Source organism: Cupressus sempervirens, chromosome 9 (assembly GCF_028749045.1).
Source record: "Cupressus sempervirens isolate cs-2001-9-10 chromosome 9, ASM2874904v1, whole genome shotgun sequence".
NCBI lineage: Eukaryota > Viridiplantae > Streptophyta > Pinopsida > Cupressales > Cupressaceae > Cupressus > Cupressus sempervirens.
In genome coordinates this window covers 144,401,271-144,421,110 of record NC_143126.1, presented here as the reverse complement: position 1 = coordinate 144,421,110, position 19,840 = coordinate 144,401,271, and the positions used below count along the sequence as shown (strand labels likewise).

Genomic DNA, 19,840 nt, shown 5'->3' with positions numbered 1-19,840 from the left:
TTTGCCTCAATATGATGTGCATACATCCCAAGTTCAAAACAAGCATGGAGAAGGTACTTATTAATCAGTCGTATCTCCATAATTATCATCATGTTTCAGATTTCAAACTCAATCAATAAAAAACAGTGAACTATCAATCAAAGGTATTCATACTAGATTAAGAAATCACTCGCCTGATAAGAAATTTGCACTTGAGCTCCCATTTTACATACTCACGATGTCAATATGGCAGTTCAAGGTTATCAAGCAAGTTCTTGGTGCAAATATACAGTTTTGAAGAGCATTAGCATCCCTGTGGCTTCTGGCTCTTCCACCTCTTCCAATAATATTCCTCACTAATATCACTTCACCAAATGGAAACATCCCCATCTCGGCTTGGTTAAAATTAATGCTGATCAAAGTTCAAAAGCCAATCCTGGAAATGCTAGCATGGGAGTTGTTTGTGATTCTAATGGCAAAGTTAAGTCCTGGTTGGTAGTAGTCTTGCTGTTGCTTCTACTACTTTTGCTGAGGCTATGACCATTTGTCAGGCCCTTTTAGAAGCTAAGCTAAGGTAATCTTTAATAAATATTATTCTGCAATGTGACTCTAAAATTTCAGTCGATCATTTCAAAAAAAATGCCTTCCTTTCACTTCCAACAATGGCAGCTAGATAAATTTAAGAAAGACATCAACATGCTCATTTACAGTTCAATGTTGTTAAGTGAACCCATACTAAAAGAGTAAGGAAATAAAGTTGCTTATTTTTCCACTAAATCAGCTTCTGATTATGAGCAAAGAATCCAGCGATTTAGAGATATTGACTACCATGCCTCTCTGGATTTTGTATTCCTGCTGCTGTATTTCTTTTGCTTTTTTAATGTACAGGCAAACATTACTTCTAATACAGAGCATGTACAATCTTCAAGGGAACAAGTGCTTGTGCCTTGTCTATTGGGTTTGAAAAGTTTCTCCATCTTAATGATTGTATGTTTTCTGTCCATAAGAGTTTTCCTGATTCTCTAGAATTGGTGTACCATGAGTACTTTAGAAACTGGCAAGCCTACTATGTAACCAGTTGATTTAAAAAAACAAATTGTCTTTATGCTAAAGAAAACATATCAATTCATGTTGATAATCCTAAGAAAGCACGGAACATACTTTCCATCTAGAATGTCAGAACTTTACAGAAAACAAAGTGTTTTAATACCTAATGCCACTTTCGAAATTATCATGCAGTTTAACTACCCAACAAAGTATGACACGATATGCATGGTTTTGTGTTATGATAACAAAAAAATAATAATAATTGACAGTTGACTAATATAGTGTGGACTCATGGTCGTAATCGTTAACTTTTTTTGTATCATTTAATTTATATCTAGAGAAAATGTAGTCCTATATGTTATCAAGAACAGCAATTAGGCTAGAATGTTGGAAATGACAGCAGGTAGAACAAGGCCAGAAACCACATGCATAAAGCCTGTTATTAAGAAGACTTCCTGAGATAGAATTCATAACCGAAAATATCAGTAAGAATAAAGTACTATAATCTATTTAAAACCTGGATCAAGTCTACCAGAAATTACACCCTACATTGATTACGGCTGATTCTAGGTAGCATTCAAATGATTGGTGTTGGGTGGATATTTCGCAACCGACAAATTATGCAAATTCTGTCGCAAAATAGGTTGACTAGCCACATATGTGAGACAAAGTCTCTCCTACCTTAAAAGGAAGGCTCCCCCTTCTCACCATTCCTTGGATCAACTCAAGATAAGCAAGAGGGTAAGAGATGCACTATAGGCTGTTACTAATATTCTTTCCTCTTTTTTCAAGAAAGAATCCACTTACTCACGGAGTGGGTAATGGGCAAGTTGGATCTCTTACACTACACTTCTATCTAAAAGCTGGAAACAATGATACCGATACCAAGCACCAACTCAAAGGTTGATTGAGAGTGTAACGGCTTAAATCTATATTTGGTTTTATCTATTCTATAAGAAAAATCTCTACCATTGCAGCGCACAAGCTTCTAGAAGTAGAAATTTTTTAATCTATAATTTAATTCTAACTATTTGTGTGAATTTGAGATGGTAATATAAGCTACAGCCAAAGCTTCTAGTCTATATATTACCACAATTGCTCCTAGTCAAAGCTTCGGCTCCAATTGTTTCTTGTATTTACTATGCTCTAGTAAACATACAATAATAACATGAATGAAATATAATGGAAACAAATCACAATCAAAGCTTCCAATTTGTTATATCGCAATGGTTTCCCGTCAAAGCTTCAAATCCAACTACTTCATTCTATCACTTTTCTCTCAAATTAGCACTACACAAGCAAAGTTATGCTTGCACAAGTTTGGCAGACCTCTCTTGCATATAGTAAAAGATGATTTTTACAATGAGGGTTCACTAGGAAAGAAGATTTACTGGATTACATGACTGAAGGTTCATGGAATTGGATTACACGTAATCTATCTTCTGCAACTACAAAGCTGAAAATGCTAAAAAACTAAAAGAAAAAGATGGAGAAAGTTGAATCAATCTCGAAGATTGTCAACAAAAGCCTTATATTTGGCAATACAATCATGAAGCATTAGAAGATCTGGAATCTTCATCTTTTGTGAAATGGTGTCCATCTTCACTGCATTAGCATGAGATATTTTTATAACCCAATAGTTCTCTACAATGGAATCCCACAAGTGTTTTGCCACAAATTTATATGTTGCGGACTTGTTCATTGTGTGTGCTCCAAAATCATCTGAATCAAGTTCAGCATTAACTCTGTCAGTAAATTATGAAGTCATGCCTTCTTCAGTGAACAAGTTGTCATCCTCCATGAGCACCTTGCATCCCATGAATATTAGATAACCCATGATCTCCATTTCCGCAGTCTGGCAGTTTTTGAGGGCTTATTGAGTCTTTGTCAAAAGATTTTCTATTACCTGTACTTTGTGACCAATGAGTCTCGAATACTCATAGAACTTGTTCATAGATGGAATGATGTTGTATGTGATTAAAACATCCAAATCAGCCTCTGACATTTGGTCCCATGTGCTCATATCTTCTTTCAGGACATTGGCCTCTTGATTAAAAGAGGCAATCATATCATGAAGCCTTCCTTCAACACTTTTTATATGTTCAAGGACTTTGGGCATGTAATGTCCCTGTTTATGGCATGTCTACTTAGTTGATGGAGTTAGCTCATCATAGCGACCCTCGTGAGCTAACAGGGTATTTTGGGGGTCTCAGTTGTGGACTTGCTATTTTTTTATGTTACCCTGAGTTTCCAAGACAGAGGGACGGGGGGGACGAGGAAACGGGTTTCTAAGACGATTTTTCTTTTACTAAAATAGTGGACGGCAGGGGATGGCTATATATATATATTCATGAATTTCAGAATTACATAACATTGTCACATTCATCATATCAAAACATAGTTTAAAATTATCAATTTCATTCATCAAATCAGCATAGAACATGGCATCAAACTGAATCATCGTTTAAGAATTGGAACATAGGATGGCATCAAATGAGAGAATCATTCTGCTATAGATTAGACATTAGGGCCTTTTCTTGTGGGTTTTGGAGGAAAACTGAATTTGTTGTGTCAAATCTTCCTAGACGAGTAGCAACCATCTTGTTTGAGCAGTAATCAGCTACAACAATTTATTTCTAGACAATTATTGCTGCTATTAGAGCATTATCAAAGGTGAAAACAATCTTAGTATTCCTCAACCCAGCAGCAATCATTTCCAAGTCTGCAATATGAATATCAAATAAAAGTCTGATTTACAATCATTTTCAGGTCTAGTTCGTTGAACAAAAATTGAAGTTTTAATTTTCAGTCCTAGTTGGATGCTAAGTGCATAACGGCTTCCAAAAAAAAATAATCTTTCAACATGGATTATATTAACATATTTTATTATTTTAATGTGGGGCCAGCAAATGGGCAGAAAATCACTGTTTATTATTTTTTTTAAGTTGAATTTTATTTTAAAATCAAAAACTTCAAGCAGTTCCCAGGACGGATAAGAAACGGCTATGGAGTCCCCGGGACAGTCAACACCCTCTGAAAACGTGTTGACCATTTCCAAAGTTTCGGGGACAGGTTTCCGATTTTCTTGCTTGGGTGGGGACGGCTTGGAAACATTTCCAGTCATCCCCAAGTCCCCAAAATGGGGAAGGTTTTTGAAACTCAAGGCTTAGGGCTGGAAACACGCCCCAAGTCTATTATTGCTAGTTGGTCATCACCTGCAGTTAATCAAATTAATAATTGCGTGAGCTCTTATTTATTTATTAATCACTGAGTTGCATTATTATAATAATGTTTATATTATTATAATAATAACTTTAAGAGATATTTCTAAAAAGCAAGTTGGAAAGTTTCTAGTGTTGAGTTCTTTTGGGAAACTTCCACAATCTCTGAAGTGGAGTTTTAAGAAAACTTTGGCCAACAAAAGCTTATAAATGAGAGCTCATTTCATTGAAAAAGGCATGTTTTGATTATATATTTGCTTTTGTGTCTTTGTGGCTTTTTTTCCTGATTTTTGACCTATGAGCCCTTGCTGAAGTATAAAGGTCTTGTTTGAGAAGTTCTTGGCAATTGTGTTGAAGTATACAATTGGCCAAAATTCTCCTACTTTATTTTTGTGGCTAAGGAGAAGGATCTTTAATTTTATATATTTTGCTCATATCATCTGGCTAGGGTTCTGAAGAATTTCTAAGTTCTTTTCATTGACATTTGTGCTGAGGTATAAATCTGTCAAATCTCCTGCTGTGATTATTGTAGTTAAGGAGATAGTTGTTGAAGAGTATTAGCTGAAATTGGAGTATGGCACTTAATGTTCGAAGTGAGTTTGTTTGTGAAGACTGTTGGCGGTTATTGTGACTTGGATACACGTGTGGCATTTTTTTTAGTTGGGAACCGCATATCATTAGCAAATCATGTTGGGCATTAGTTGTTGCCTGCAAGGCATTATTCTCCTTTCTGTGATCACGTGTGCAACTCACGGCTTCAGACTAAAAACTAGACGTCTTTCCTTCTGCCGGCTATTGATAATTGGGATGTAACAAGGGACTTCAGCATTGGACGTCAAGCCTAGGTGAGGCATGGAAGATGGATACTAACAAACGGTTGCTGCATATTGGATGTCACTCCCCTTGACAAGGTCTACGCTTGTGTTATAGCAAATCAGCTTTTTCAGTAATTAAGATTTGGACTTTTAGTTTCTATTGGGCGAATTCTAATAGACGTGGATCAGTTTGAGATTGGTGACGTGTCTCCTTGGCGTAACCAATCAACAGTTGCAGCTTGCATAATAAAATCCAATTAGCACACTGTCAATACATATAGAGGGTCGGCTAAAGATCAAAAAATACGAATCAATTTCTATTTACTCAATTCAGTTGTTTAGGTATGAAATTTGAAATGCATTGCACTTGACCCTTGAATAAGAAATAAATTGGAGTCTTAATTCTGTATGCTCTCTCCACTTTGTTATCATTCATTCAAAACCAATAAAATACAAGATCAAATTTGTTCCCTCTCAAAATTTAGTTCTAGACAGCATTAGATATACTCGCATTTCCATTTACTTCACTGGAGAGTGGTTTGTCAAGTGTTTGACAGAATGCCAACAATCTGATTTGTGAGAAAAGTTGGTGAAATCAAAGCTGTTCAAGTTATTGCCAGTGAGGGTTTTTACAAAGCGCATCTTTAATTGAATGGACTCCCTCTATGATAATTTCCTCGAACCAAGCCTTAGCCGCTTCAGCCCTTTGATTCAGCTAAATTGTTTGTGATGTGATGACTACAGACTGTGAAGATTGTTGTTGAATGATCTCGTGAAGGCAAGCATTCTCCAACTTCAGCTGAGTTTTCTTTTCCCAAAGTTTGTCATTCTTCTTTGACAAAGTAGTAATTGCATCTTGGGCATCCTACTGACACCCCAACCACGATTATTTGCCAAGTTCAATTTTGGTGAACTTATAATCAGAGCGATTAAGCTCTTCGCTTGGTTTATCCGCTAGAGGTTCTGCAATCTCAGCATATTTAGTTTTCTCAGAATCAACAAGGATTCTTGAGACAACTTTTTCCCTTTGCATGGGAAGCTTAGACTTGTTCTTTTTCAAAGGAAGATCATCTAGAGGCAGCTCAATCTTTCTCCTCTTCAAGGTAATGTTTCTTAACCATGCAGGCAAGCTAAAACTCTCATCCACTAAGACTTGGATGGTGACTATGACAGACATTGATCCTAATTGTATTTTTGTTGTCATAGTGCATGTCTTCATTTGCACAATTAGAACCACGGGTATTATTTAGGATGACTCTGTCATGAACATCTTAAACCCTACGACCAAGGTATCAAGTTGGGAAACTTGTCCCTCTGTGAGAGTTGGAAAATTGTCAAACACATTTCCGAGGTTTTCACATTGCTCTGTTGTGAGAATAGGTGGAGTAGCAAAAGAGATAGGCAGCGCTAGCGTATTCAAATCATAAATAGGAATAGCAAGCATGAATACGGTGGAAAATGAGTCCAAGTCATTGTATATGGTAGCCAAGAATGGTTTCTCTTTGGGTAGACAGTTCTTGGTTGCTTGGGGGTTGTGGAGGAGATATGATCATTATTTCACCCTCTTCTTCTTCTTCATCGAATTCTTGTGCTTGGAGAGGTGCTTGAGATGAATGTGAGGGTGGAATGACAACTTTTCCTTCTTTGAGCTTCAATTTGGCTCTGAGGTGGATGATATGTCTTTCCTTTTCACCTCCACTTGAAATTTCCTTCCAATTGGTCCGAAATGACTGCAATCTACTCCAACTTTTAGATGGACTCTCTTTAGACCCTTTCTTTTCAGCAATGTGTTGGTATTCAGCAAGATCGACTAGAATCTATCCAAGATAGAAGTTGCTTCTTTCTGTTGCTGTTAAATGGGAGTAGGAAAAAGCTTCTCCAGTTGGCTATTGTGAAATTCCAGATCCAAGATAGTATTATCATCCTCAATCACTTTTGGAACATGAATCATGTTGAGATCAATGATTTGTTGCAAAGTAAGCCTACAGCAATCTATTCTAGCAACATCCACGTCACTTAGTAAATCAACCCAAACATCCTCCATGTAATGAACATGGGTGAAAGCCCTTTTTATCTGAGAATGCATACCTCTATAATCAAAGTCAAGATCTGGCCTTGAACTTCTTCAGTGTGACGAGTTGAAATATCCCTTACACAAATTAATAGTTTATACAAATTTTCTTGGATTAATTAAATTCATATTGTCATACATAGATACTAGATATATCTTTAATCTAGAGGCATGTTTTGAGGGGAATGAGATTATTCATCTTCTCGGTTATCCCTTGGCATGATAATGAATGGATCCAATAGTTCAAGACTAATTTCTGATTCATTGCCCACGACCCTACCCTATCCCCAATAATAAATTTATCTATCTAATTAGCTAGGATTGGAATTCTAAAATGCGGAAAATTGAAAAGGAAATGTAATGTCCCCATTTTTAGCAAGTTCCTGCAGTTGGTCAGGTCAGTTCACCATCGCAACCCTCATGACCTGACAGTAGGATTTGAGGGTCTCAGTTGTGTGGTTATAAGCTTTCCAGCAACCTATGGTGTGTTTTGGCTCCATTTGACGGACTTACTATTCATAATAAGTCAATTTGTTGGTCCCAATGAGCTCAATTGAGTCGAAGGAGTTGGAGGATGCTCTCAGTTTTTATTTTGGGCTTCTAGTTTGGGCTCCAAGAATCTTGGAGGGAGTGTCTATTTATAGTAAGTCACCCTGTCAAATTCATTCATCGTCTTTCATCATCAGGATCACTTTGGTGTTGTCAAATTTCGATTTTGATGCTTCTTCAATTGTTTTCGCAAGATGGGTGAATTATTATTTGGATTCATCTAAATACGCTGAGGTTGCTATTTTTGTTGGTGTTGTTGGTTGGTCACCTCGGTATCATAGCTCGTTGGAACCGAGACGAAAAGTTTTAAATCATAGGAACAAGAAACAGTGGCCTTACATGTCAGAATTTGAAATTATGGTGGAGAAGGTCATTTTCGGAGCCAAAAGCAATTATTAAATTCATTTATAATGGCACTTTACTACATCTTAATGTTGTGTGTGGGAAGCTTCTTAAGTGAAGTTCATTTGGGAAACTTTGTGCCATTTGGAGATAATAAATATGAGCCCATTTGATGAGTGAAGCATTTGATTATTGTTTATCTCTTGTTTTTGCTGCCTTTGTGGCTTTCCTGAGTTTCTCGCTTTGTGCCCTTGCTGAAGATAAGAGTCTCTAAATTTCTGAGAAGATCTGAGATTCAGATTTGAGGTTGTCATAAGCAATTGTGCTGAAGTATACAATTGTCTGATTCTCCTACTGTATTTACTATGCCTTGGAGATCGAATTTCTGAAGGGAATCATTGAGAAGTTATTTAGTGTTCAGGATTGTGAATTTAATTGCTAGAGGACAGAATTTCTATGCTACAGGTTGCCAATTCAATGTGTGAGGCAGTAACACCATTATTATAAATGCCAAGTGGTAAACTTTGATTCCAATTTGCATTAGAAGACTAGGCAGCATAATTACTGGACCTGCGATTTACAATTTTGATAATTGGTAACAAATTACGGGCTGTGTGAGTATTGGAAGAGGCCTGCGTCTATTCATTTCTGATCTGCGATTTATATTTGGGCTTGCCGGTTCATTGTGGACGTCATTGTATTCCATTAAGGTCCTATGTTTTGGGTGTACTGGGCTGCATTCAGCAATAAGGCAGCTAACTAGCATTATCCAAGGGTCACGTCCACTCATTGCATGTATTCGGGCATTATTTCTCGCAGCAATACTATCAAGAAGTGGCTTACAGCACCAATATTGGATGCAACAAATTATATCAGGTTCCACTTTGGCATTTGATAAAATCAGTAGCATTTCATATATATTTCAGTGAATTGTTGTTCTAATTAATCTGAAAAACAGTTGCTGAAGGGTCATTGTTATTATCTTCATCAATTTGAAATTAGAATGACAAAGTTGTTACTGTTATACTACTATTGTAATTCTCCATTCTCTTCATATCCAAAATTTCAAAGAGCATTAAAAATATTTGATTTTTCAATCACACTGTTGGAGAGTTCTTCGCCAACTATTTGACAAAATGTCAAACGTCTGATTTCATAAGGAAATAAATGTGTTAAAGCTAATTGTTGAACTATAACCAGCTGAGGGTTATTACAAGAAATACAAATTTCTTTTGACAATGGGTAGCCACACAATAAGCCTAATTGGATCCATTGTTGAGAAAATCGGATAACAAGGAACAAATTGGTCATCAATCAAAGGAAAGTCATGGTGGCAGGGCTTAGGAATACTGAGGTCATCTCCAATATTAGCTATGACCTTTTCCAGATCTCCTAAGGACTCAAATTTGAAGAGTCGTCTACAAAGAGTATTGATGCTAAATTTGTCCACCTCTACCAAATTTCCTATGGCGATGAACATTAAACGAATGTCACTATTTACCCTATAACTATCAGTATTGATGATGAACTCTTTTCCTAGAATTCTGAAAACTGCTCTCAACACCAGAAAGTGTGTGGACAAGACGACTTCTTTCAGTTTCTCCCCTGTAATTGGCTCATCGAAAGCAATTTGGGACGTGGGTCCTTGAAGCTTGATAAGAGTATCCATTGTGAGGACTACACAGGGATAGGTTGAGATCTTGCTTAGTTTACAAAGGGTTAAAGATCCATATGAATCTAAACAGACAGGCTCATAGTAATCAACTAAAGATTTCAATTGAGAACTGGGAAAGAAAATTAACAATCATCCAGCCAAGTAATAGAAATACTTGAGCCATAGAAGGCCAAGAGACAATTAAGAAGAACCTAAGGGACACCAAGACGAGACAATGACAAAGAATCTTAGATAGTTAAAAGGACTAGAAAAAGCTAAAAAGAAGAGAAAGAGAAAGAACCCAAAAACGGGGGAAGTACAAATATAATTTAGGAATGACAGAGAGGAAGCAACGAACCACCAGAATCGAAACAAGTTTAAGAAGACCGACAGAAAAGGGGAAAGAAGCAAAAACACAAGAATGGAAATGAAACAAAGAACAAGCCATGCAAAAAGTAGACAGAAATAGTAGGACAAGAAAGAAGAAATAACACAAAGGGATGACAATGGAAACTCAACACCAGGGAAGCAGCATTAGAAACAAGGATAACACATTGGGATGACGCCTAAAACCCAGAATTATTCTGAGTTACATATCAAAAAAGCAAGAAACAAGTTATCAGGTTCATTCCAATTTTCTCAAATACTAACTAATGGTGACTCTTGCATAAAGGGAATAGTTTTGGGGCATGGTAAAAGGGCTTACGACCTAGCAAAGATAGGGTGTTGCCCTTCAAATGAAGTTCGGGCAAGAGGGTATTATTCAAGTCCTGCAAACCCTGATATAGGGGCCCTAAGTGACAGAAAAGTTTTATGGAAATGATACAGCAGAAATAAATTGCTAAAGGAGGGAATTTAAAATCTACTGGAACTATTTCTTACAAATGTTAATAAAATTCCAATCCAGATTAATACTTATTGTTAATGCAAATATCTAAAATCATTGATAGAGACAACTGTCAGTGTTTTTTTATCAGAAAAAAGTAATTAGATAATTGATAATATACTCTTTAACAGTATATTAAGAATTTTCTTGCCATCAAATAAATTAACCTATAGAAAACTAATCTTAATCAGATTTAAGGAAAGAAAACAATAGCCAAGTGTCATTAAGTAAGTATTGTCATCATTTATCATAATTTGACCAGAATATAACAAAATCTACATGCTTCCAACATTTGTTGACATGCTGAGAAAATTACAAAATACCTAAATGGAAAACCAAGCAGGTGACTGCGATAGACTAGAGTATATATCTAACAAAAGACGTCTAATCAACCTCACTACCAGCTAACTAGACAGTATATATAAGAAAGACTCTTTGAAATACCGACTATCTAGATATTAGCATCCTCTTCAAATTTCGTTTCACTATCACCCACTTTATCAGCAGTAATAAACTAGTTCATCCCTCACCAATTTGGTATCACCCAAACATGTAAAATAAACAGAAGAAAGAACCAATTCCTTCTAATGGTCAGTCGTTGCTTGACAAATTTTTTGAAGATCTTCAATCTCCAGGATAAATAATTATAATATAATATCAATAATCATAATATAATATTACATATTATATTAATAAAAGTATTAGAATTAAATATTATTATATAAAACGATAAAATATAATATTTACATTAATAAACATAATATATAAAGTGAAGTATTTATATTATGCATTATATAATAATATTAATATTATTAATAATATTATTAGTATTATAATAAATAATAACATAACAACAATATTAATGTTAATAAATAATTAAATGAAAAAGCACACCTTTATCATATAAAGGTATATAAAGAAATATTAAATCACCCAAAAAGGGATTCGGAAGGGAAAAGAAGATATATGGAATTAGTCAGCAAAGTTCAATCCAGAAATCTGAGATAAATTGTGTAAGGTCCCAACAAGAAACACTACGTGTGCATGGAAATAGCAGGAAATACTAGTGGACAGAAGACATCAGCTTCCATAGCGAGGAATATCCAGTTGAATTTGAAAGCAATAATTCAAGATGACATAGTTTAGGAATATCTCTTGCATACTCTAACGAGGAAAGAGGAAGATTTTTCTTTTGAGAAGTGAAGTTTGCCAGAGGGAGAATTGAGGGCTACTCTCTAGGTGGAAGAAGAGTGTAGAAAGTAAGTTACATCTAGGTCCCAGTAGGGAAGTGCTCAGCTTGCAGAACAATGTGGTAGTCCTAAAGCATTTTTATCAATAGTTTTCAATATATGTGAAAGTTTGTGTTTGTTCATTAGGATAGGCACTTGGGTGGTGCTACTACAGTTACTCTCCTGACACTAACTCAAGAAGGATTTCATGGAGCTCTAGGGAGTCTGTTGGATCTCTTCAGGATGTCAGGCAAGGAGGTTATTGATTCAAGTGTGGTTGATACTAAAACAGACCGTGAAGGCAGGGTGTGTGTGCTATGGTGAGTGCTTGATTGTATGATGATACTGGCTTTGCAGATGGCATTAATAGGTGAGGCCAGTCGCTTGTTTATGTCTCTATGGATGGGTGTTCCAGAAGTGACACATTTGTTCTCTTTGTAAGTATGATGAGATTTGTTTCTGCATTATGGTAGGTCAAATTGTTTGTCATTTTCCCTATTTGTTAATAGCAATCCCCCCCAGATTTGTAGCTGACAGTTTTCTCCATTGTTTGTACAAAAACCACTTCTAATTCTTCTGTTGATGAGTGGGGACCCCAAACAGATCCCTCATTTTACTTATCAGAAAATAAATAAATAAATATAAATAAAAACATTGTTTTTGGAAATAATTCAAGAAGCTTGAATAGAATGTGTTTTAAAAAAAAATCTTTCTTTCAATAAATCTCATTGTTAGACTAATAGAAAAAATTTTGAATGAATACAATGCTACAACAGTTGGTGCTATTTGAAAATTAGTCTGCTTCAAAAGTCTAAACATTGTTAATAATAATTATAAGGTACAAAGTTATCCTTAGACTTCTACACGTGTTTTAAAACTTAAAGAAGTTAATAAGCAAAAGATTCATGGTGTAAATATTAAAAGAATTGAAAATATATCATAGAGGCACCTCTCATTTGTTTTATGCCCCTAAATGACAAAAGCTTTAATATAATGCTACAGTATCTTGGTCCATACAATATAACCATATGTCTTCTAATATAAGCTTAAGAAACACCAACTCTCGCTATGTGCTAGCAGAAGATTTCTGATTATAAAATTAAAATGCTCAACCAAGAGCTGCAGGTCTAATTGAGGTTGTGTGTTTTTATTCTTGCCATAAGCTGTTATAGAGATGCTTATTCCGAATGGATGCTCATTCACACCCACAAGTTTCATGTATACAACAAACAATCCAAGTTATAATAGCAAAGATTGTTGACTTCTACAAAAGGTATATACTGTTACAAAGAAAAGTCCACTAACAAAACTAGGGAGGGGGGGTGGGCATGGGGGTAAATCGGTTGTGTGCCAATTATAACATAAATCCAATTTTTAATACCAAAACAGTGAGCAATGCCAAGAGATAAAACATGCATGATGACAAAATGGTTTGTTAACTAGGGAAACACTTGATCAAAGGGAAAACCCTGGTGGGGATGGAACCCACAATATGATGTACTAATATAAAAATTTCTTTCTTGTAAAAGGATGTGACCCTGTTAGGAACCAATTACAATACAATCAGTACATTAGTCCCTATAAGGAGACTTTGAACCCTTGTCAAAAAGTTATAGCCCTGTTAGGAGCCTTAAGGAACACAACTGAACCCACTGTCCAAATTATTTCTGCAACTGAATACAAACAAATCTTCAGGATAGCAAATCGAAGTAGTGAACTGACCAAGACAGCAACTCAATTGCCAATACAGTTCCTTTGAAGTTCCCAAACCAACATCAAGATAATCCTCTGCTCTGCTCTAATCAAATTTGCATCCTCTGACCATACGATCACATAATAGTACAACAGCACACTTACAAATCAAAGAAACAACTTTCCTTTATACCTTGTCCTAAAAACTAATTAGGTCAGCCTTTTGAGCTTCCCCAATGTACAATTAATTACATAGGACTTCACTAAGATATTACATTAAGTTCCCACACTTTACAACTTCCAAAATAATTCCCAATACAAGAGTTGGTTCCTGGTGAACATATCATATGTTACACTTCAGCGACCTTACCAGAATGATCATCAAGTTGTGCTAACACGAGAATATCATCACAAACATGTCTTCAACCACGATCTAAGCTCGCTCACCTTAATTACATTCACTCATAAGATATAGCCAATCATCTGTAACCTGTTTTTCTGCACACTGGCCTGCTACCAATCTTTACAAAATGAATTGTAACTTATCCAATTCTCCATATAAACATACACGAACACAGATGTAGTATCTGAATAAATTCTTGATCATGAATGTAAGCTGGCATAGCTTGACCTATCAGATCCCAACTTCGCTGATCAATCCAACCTCTGCAGTGTATAGAATCACAGTCTGTCATGAACACAACCCTATATGTTGACATCAATGACAAACCTGTCATCAATACAACACATAAACAACATATCCAAGTGCCAACTACTTCTGTAATCCTAACATATACATTGATTTTCAAGAGAAATATAATCACAGTCTTCAGTCAATTGGGTTGGGCTCATGTGATCAATCTCGCAAAGGTCCAAATTCAGATCCCAAAAGGGCATATCAATTAGGTAACACAATGCATCGATACTGGAAGCAGCACCACTCAATTTTTGAGGGCAGTGAAATTTCAATAGAATCATATAGCAACATAATAGTCAATCATAAGTAACAATGCTGAAAGTAAGCCCTCGCCATGGGGTGAAATTTATCAACGAGAAAAACAACTTAAGAGTTTTGTAAGATGCCCTTGTATATACTAAAATATGAGAGGCAAAACAGATCTTCACTGACTTTTGTGGTTTATAAACAGTCAGTTTACTAAATTACAAATCTTTGAATGAACAATTTTAATGATGTCCAAAACACTGGACAGTCTAAGGGATCAAATAATTGCATCCTCAAACAATCTTCATATTCAGTTCAATGTCTGACCACCTGCTATATGGATAGACATCTTATAAATATGACTGATCAAGGCAAACAAGATAAGTCCTGATGACAGATACTCTAGGCTACTGTTTTTTATTACATTTAAGTCTGTATAAAATACAGCTACAATCTTTGAGCATACTGTCATTGAACTCGCTCAAGATATTCTCACATATGAACTGTCATATTTCAACAGAGCACAAGGATCTAAAAGATAGAAAAATGTATCAACATCACAACCTACAAAATGTTCAATTTAATGAATAAACTTTGCAAATTATCCATACACAACTAAATTCACAAAAATGTAGCTACCTAATTAAAAAACTATATGCTTGCTTAAGATGCTCAACTCCAACAATTTAAGTGTAATGGTTAGGGTAGACCTTTGTAAAAAAGGAATATAGGCTCAAATCTGCATGCCACAATAATGAGGCCCATTAATCCAGCAGACATGTGGGGTTGTGGAGGAATTAATTTCAGCCTCCAGGTACATTCAAGCATGACTTTTGTTTATAAAAACTTAAGAGAATGTGCTCCAAGCTCACCCAACACCACTTAAGCGGTGACCCTTACCTTCAACCAAGATGCACCAAGTTAAAAGGGATTACATGTATAGTTTTCCTTTTTATTTTTCCATTTTTCTTCGTGTGAGGTTTTCACAAAGTATTATCAAAGTTTTGAGCCCACCTTGATTAACCTGTAGTAGAGAACGATGATGCTCCAGAACTCGTTTCTATTTTGGAATCTTCATTAATATCATGGATTAGGTCCCACAAAATAAACACATTTCTGCAAACGTGCCCCACAAGTGTTGTGTGTGTGTGTCTGTGTCTGTGTCTGTGTGTGTATCCTGCCATGACATAAATAATCAAACTGTCCCACTCCAAAATGACTGCATTAAATCATCTTGCCACAGTCCCAGTGCAGTTCAATTGACAAAGTTCAGTTAGCTTCTAAGCTTTACCATACCACAGAACTTTGCCATGGAATAGAAGCCTAATTGCTGAAAAAACATTAAACAAGCTATATAAGATAAGAGAAAAGGGCATATTATGGGGAAAAACTTTAAAAAGGAGAGAAAGTATTTATAACACAAATAAGGATTAGTTCACAGACTTAGGTCTGAGATTCATAATGGCCTCCCTAAAGAGGAATAGGAAAAGTGGAGAGATGTTCAGTGAAGGATAGAAACAGGAAACATTAAAACAACGGATGCACAGCCTACAATGGCAGTTGGATTAGCAATATAAAGGTAAAAGGTAATTGTGGTCTTTCAGATTATCACCAATCGAAACAGGAATGTGGTAAATAAGACCCACTACTGAAAGCCTACAAAAACATTGTTTCTCATTTAACTTGTATATGTTGAAATTTTCTACTCCTAATTTTTGAGTCCATCACCGGATTGAGCACTAAACTTAAACTTTTCAATTTTGAATAGGGACCTTAATATGGACAGCAATTGAAAGCATTTAGAGAAGTGAGAACAAAGGAAAGCAGAGAAATTCTGGTACAAATTACTAGAAGAACCAAGCATCGTAAATAGGCAATTTTGTCGGAATTTCAGTCCCACTGGGAGTTGACACAGATAGAACACTGGTTGTCACATAAATAGTTGGATTTTACGGAAGTACCTAAAACCATAAGATTTTTAAACCTCTCACCATACAAAATTATGGAACAAAGACATCTATGATCTGAGATATAAAGAAATCGTAAATAGATTTTTGAACCGTTGTTTTTTGCTTCGCGGTACTCGATCCCTCATATAGTAGAATGATCCAAAACGCAATGATTCAAACAATTAATGCAAATATTTTCCAAAAGTCCTTTTACCACAATAAAAATCATTTCAAGAGATCGCGTGTTGCCGAGTTGGAATGCTGATTACTCTCGGGGTGATAGAAATTTGAAAAAGACCAAGAAACAAAGAAAAATTAAGATGGTGTCGAAAATTCAAATGTGGCTACTCTTTCTCAGGGCCAAAATCAGCATATCAACAGTTTGCCATGTAATGGACAGAAGATGCCCTGATTATAAGTTTGAATGCAGAAATCAGTCGCCCATCTGCATTTGACAATCAAACAAAAGAAACCAATACCAAACTGCAATTTTATCTAGTTTCAAGCCAGCTAAGTATCGATCATAACTCTTATAATTAAAACCAAATACTTCCTTCAATACATATCCCTCGAACTGGATTACTGTTAAATTTCAAGCATCCTCCTAACAGTTGCAAATGTTCTATTTTAAAGATTTATTGAATTTATGTTATATATAAATATAGAAAGGAAAATTGTGAAGACTTACATGGACATTGACGACCTCCGTTTTGGTCGCTGTCTTCCCCTTTCTAGTGATCTGCGATGATTGATTTGAGCGTCAAACAAAATTCATAAACCAAAAATAAATTACCCTTGATTTTATGGAAAATAAAATAATCAGATAAGTCGTTCTTCACAGCATTACAACGAACTCTGAAACAAATTCAGAAATACATATTATCAATGTTTCGTATTTTAAGTGTTTTGGTAAGCTTGGAAAATTTAATTCTGTACAACCAAAAGTAGTTTCTATTTTATCAACCTTGTAATTTAATTGGCTTCCAGAATATATGCGTAAACAAAAGACAGGTGTTATAACAGGGCTACTCATTGCTTTGGGTAGTACATAGTATTTTTTTTTTTTTTTTAAGTCCCGCCTATCTATAGGTGGTATCTTGTATTAGTTTGGCTACTGTAATTTTTTTCCACTCGATCTTAAATGTTTGGTTCATCGTTTACTTTTGTATTCATTGTATATTTGATTGGGTCTTTATAATTTTTCTAGGGTTTATATTGTTTTTCTTAATCAAAAATTCAAAATAGTCAAAATATATTTTAATAGTTTATTCAAAGAAATCTTTGGATCGAATAAATATTTTATTCTCTAGAAGAAATATATGGAAATGTAAAGCTCTAGATAACATAAATTTGTCACTAGACTTTAATAGATGTTTATGGCATGCTATGTGAGGATTTAAATTGTCAAATCCCTATAAATAATTACCAAATCTTGAAAGTCAAACTTCTTCTATTAAACTTTAATAGATGTTTATAACGCTAGGCGAGAATTTAAAAATGCATTTTTGTTTGTGTGGAGGATTTGTTTAAGACGTATAGATTGTGAAGGAAACGAATATGTTGATAAGACAATTTTAGAGTACTTACTAATTAAATAAATAAGAAACAACTCTTGTGCATGGTGTTGAGGAGGAAGAAATGGCTCTGAGCGGGAAGAGGAGTTGGGGTGGGTTTTCAAATTATGAGCTCTCTGAGGAGGAAGATGTGGATGAGGAGGAGGATTTGGGAAGGGCTTTGCGTAGAGGAGGACTTGTTCTTCTCCTTCTTTGTTGCATTTGGAGGTTTTCTAATGAGATTTGTGTTTATTAGGACCTTTTGGCCTCTAAGGTTTCCTATAGGTGGATCATTGATCTTCTAGTATTTTTTGGGTACTTTCATCCTTGTTTGAATGCTTGGTCTCCTATCTTGGTGGATTTCTCTAGTTGTATACCCTTCGTTGTGGGTTCCCCTTCTCTTTGGTTGTATGCTCATGATGGAGAAGGTGTGCTCTGGACCCATATGGAGACTTTCTCCAAGTGCAAAGACTTGCTTTCAGAAGGATTTGGTCCCTTTGTTATGCCTCCTTTCAATAATATTATGGGAGCTTCAAGTCCTTGGTGCCCCCTAAGGATTTTCAGTGGTTGGGGTTCTGTTGAAGTGGGTTTGTCTACTTTCCACATCTAGTTTCCACAAATTTATTGGGTGGGTTTGTGGCAAGCAGAGTGCAAGGTTCTAGATGAGGGTTTTAGAGGTGGCTCTTGTTCTCCTCTTTTCATGACCCTGATATGTTTTGACACTACAGTGTACAAGTGCTCATAACTAATGCTAACTATTGTCCTCCCTTGTGGCTACAATTGTTGTGGAGTGCCTCTATTGCGGGATGTGTGTGGGTTTCTATCTATAGGCAGGATCTAATATTTTTGATTGAATGCCTCTTGTATTTGTTTAGCTAGAATAAATTGCTTTCCACTCGATTTCTAATGTTTGGTTCATTGTTTATTTTTATATTCATTTCTTTGAGAATATTTGTATTGTTGATTGGGTCTTTATAATTTTGCTAGGGTTTATATTGTTTTTCTTAATCTAAAATTTAAAATAGTCAAAATATATTTTAATAGATTATTCAAAGAAGCCTTTGGATCAAGTACATAATTTATTATCTAGGAGAAATATATAGAAATGTAAAGCTCTGGCTAACTTAAATTTGTCACTAGACTTTAATATATGTTTATGTTGTGCTAGGTGAGGATTTAAATCTGTCAAATCCCTATAAGTAATTAACAAATCTTGAAAATCAAATTTATTTTGTTAGACTTAAATAGATGTATATGGCACTAGGTGAGGATTTAAATTAGTACTTTTGTTTGTGTTGAGGATTTGTTTAAGACATATATATTGTGAAGGAAATGGATATTTTGATAAAACAATTTTAAAGTACTTATTAATTAAATAAATAAGAAACAACTCTTGCATGGTATTGGGGAGGAAGAAATGGCTTTGAACGGGAAGAGAAGCAAGGATGGGTTTTCAAACTCTAAGCTATTTAAGGAGAAAGATGCAGATGAGGAGGATGGTCCAAGAGGATTTGGGAAGGATTTTGTACATAGGGGGACTTGTTCTTCTCCTTCTTTGTTGCATTTGGAGGTTTTTGGTGGGATTTGTGTTTTTTAGTTCCTTTTAGCATCTAAGTTTTATTATAGGTGGATCATTGATCTTCTGGCATTTTTGGGGTGCTTACATCCTTATTTGAATGCTTGGTCTTCTATCTTGGTGGAGTTCTTTGGTTGTGTTCCCTTCATTATGGATTCCCCTTCTCTTTGATTGCATGCTCATGATGGAGAAGGTTTGGTCTAGACCTATATGGAGACTTTCTCCAAGTGCAAAGACTTTCTTTCAGAAGGATTTGGTCCCTCTGTTATGTATCCTTTCAATAATATTATGGGAGCTTCAAGCCTTCGGTGGTTCCCTAGGATTTACAATGATA

At 35.4% G+C, this 19,840-nt stretch overlaps 1 protein-coding gene across 5 annotated transcripts in view; it reads right to left on the bottom strand.

Annotated features, from left to right (window-relative positions):
* The window catches only part of CW7, a 231,616-nt gene extending 214,183 nt beyond the window's left edge, over nt 1–17,433 (bottom strand). The window contains exons 1-2 of one of the 5 annotated variants that reach the window (XM_089799335.1): nt 17,342–17,433; nt 17,066–17,116 (exon numbers count right to left, since the gene is read on the bottom strand). In XM_089799335.1, the coding sequence (XP_089655461.1) occupies nt 17,066–17,073 (8 nt within the window). In that variant the 5' untranslated portion in view covers nt 17,074–17,116; nt 17,342–17,433. Of the gene's footprint in view, nt 1–17,065 lie in introns of all 5 variants that reach the window. The other 4 variants (XM_089799334.1, XM_089799336.1, XM_089799337.1 and 1 more) reach the window with 4 other exon arrangements.
* Nucleotides 17,434–19,840: the final 2,407 nt, after the last annotated feature.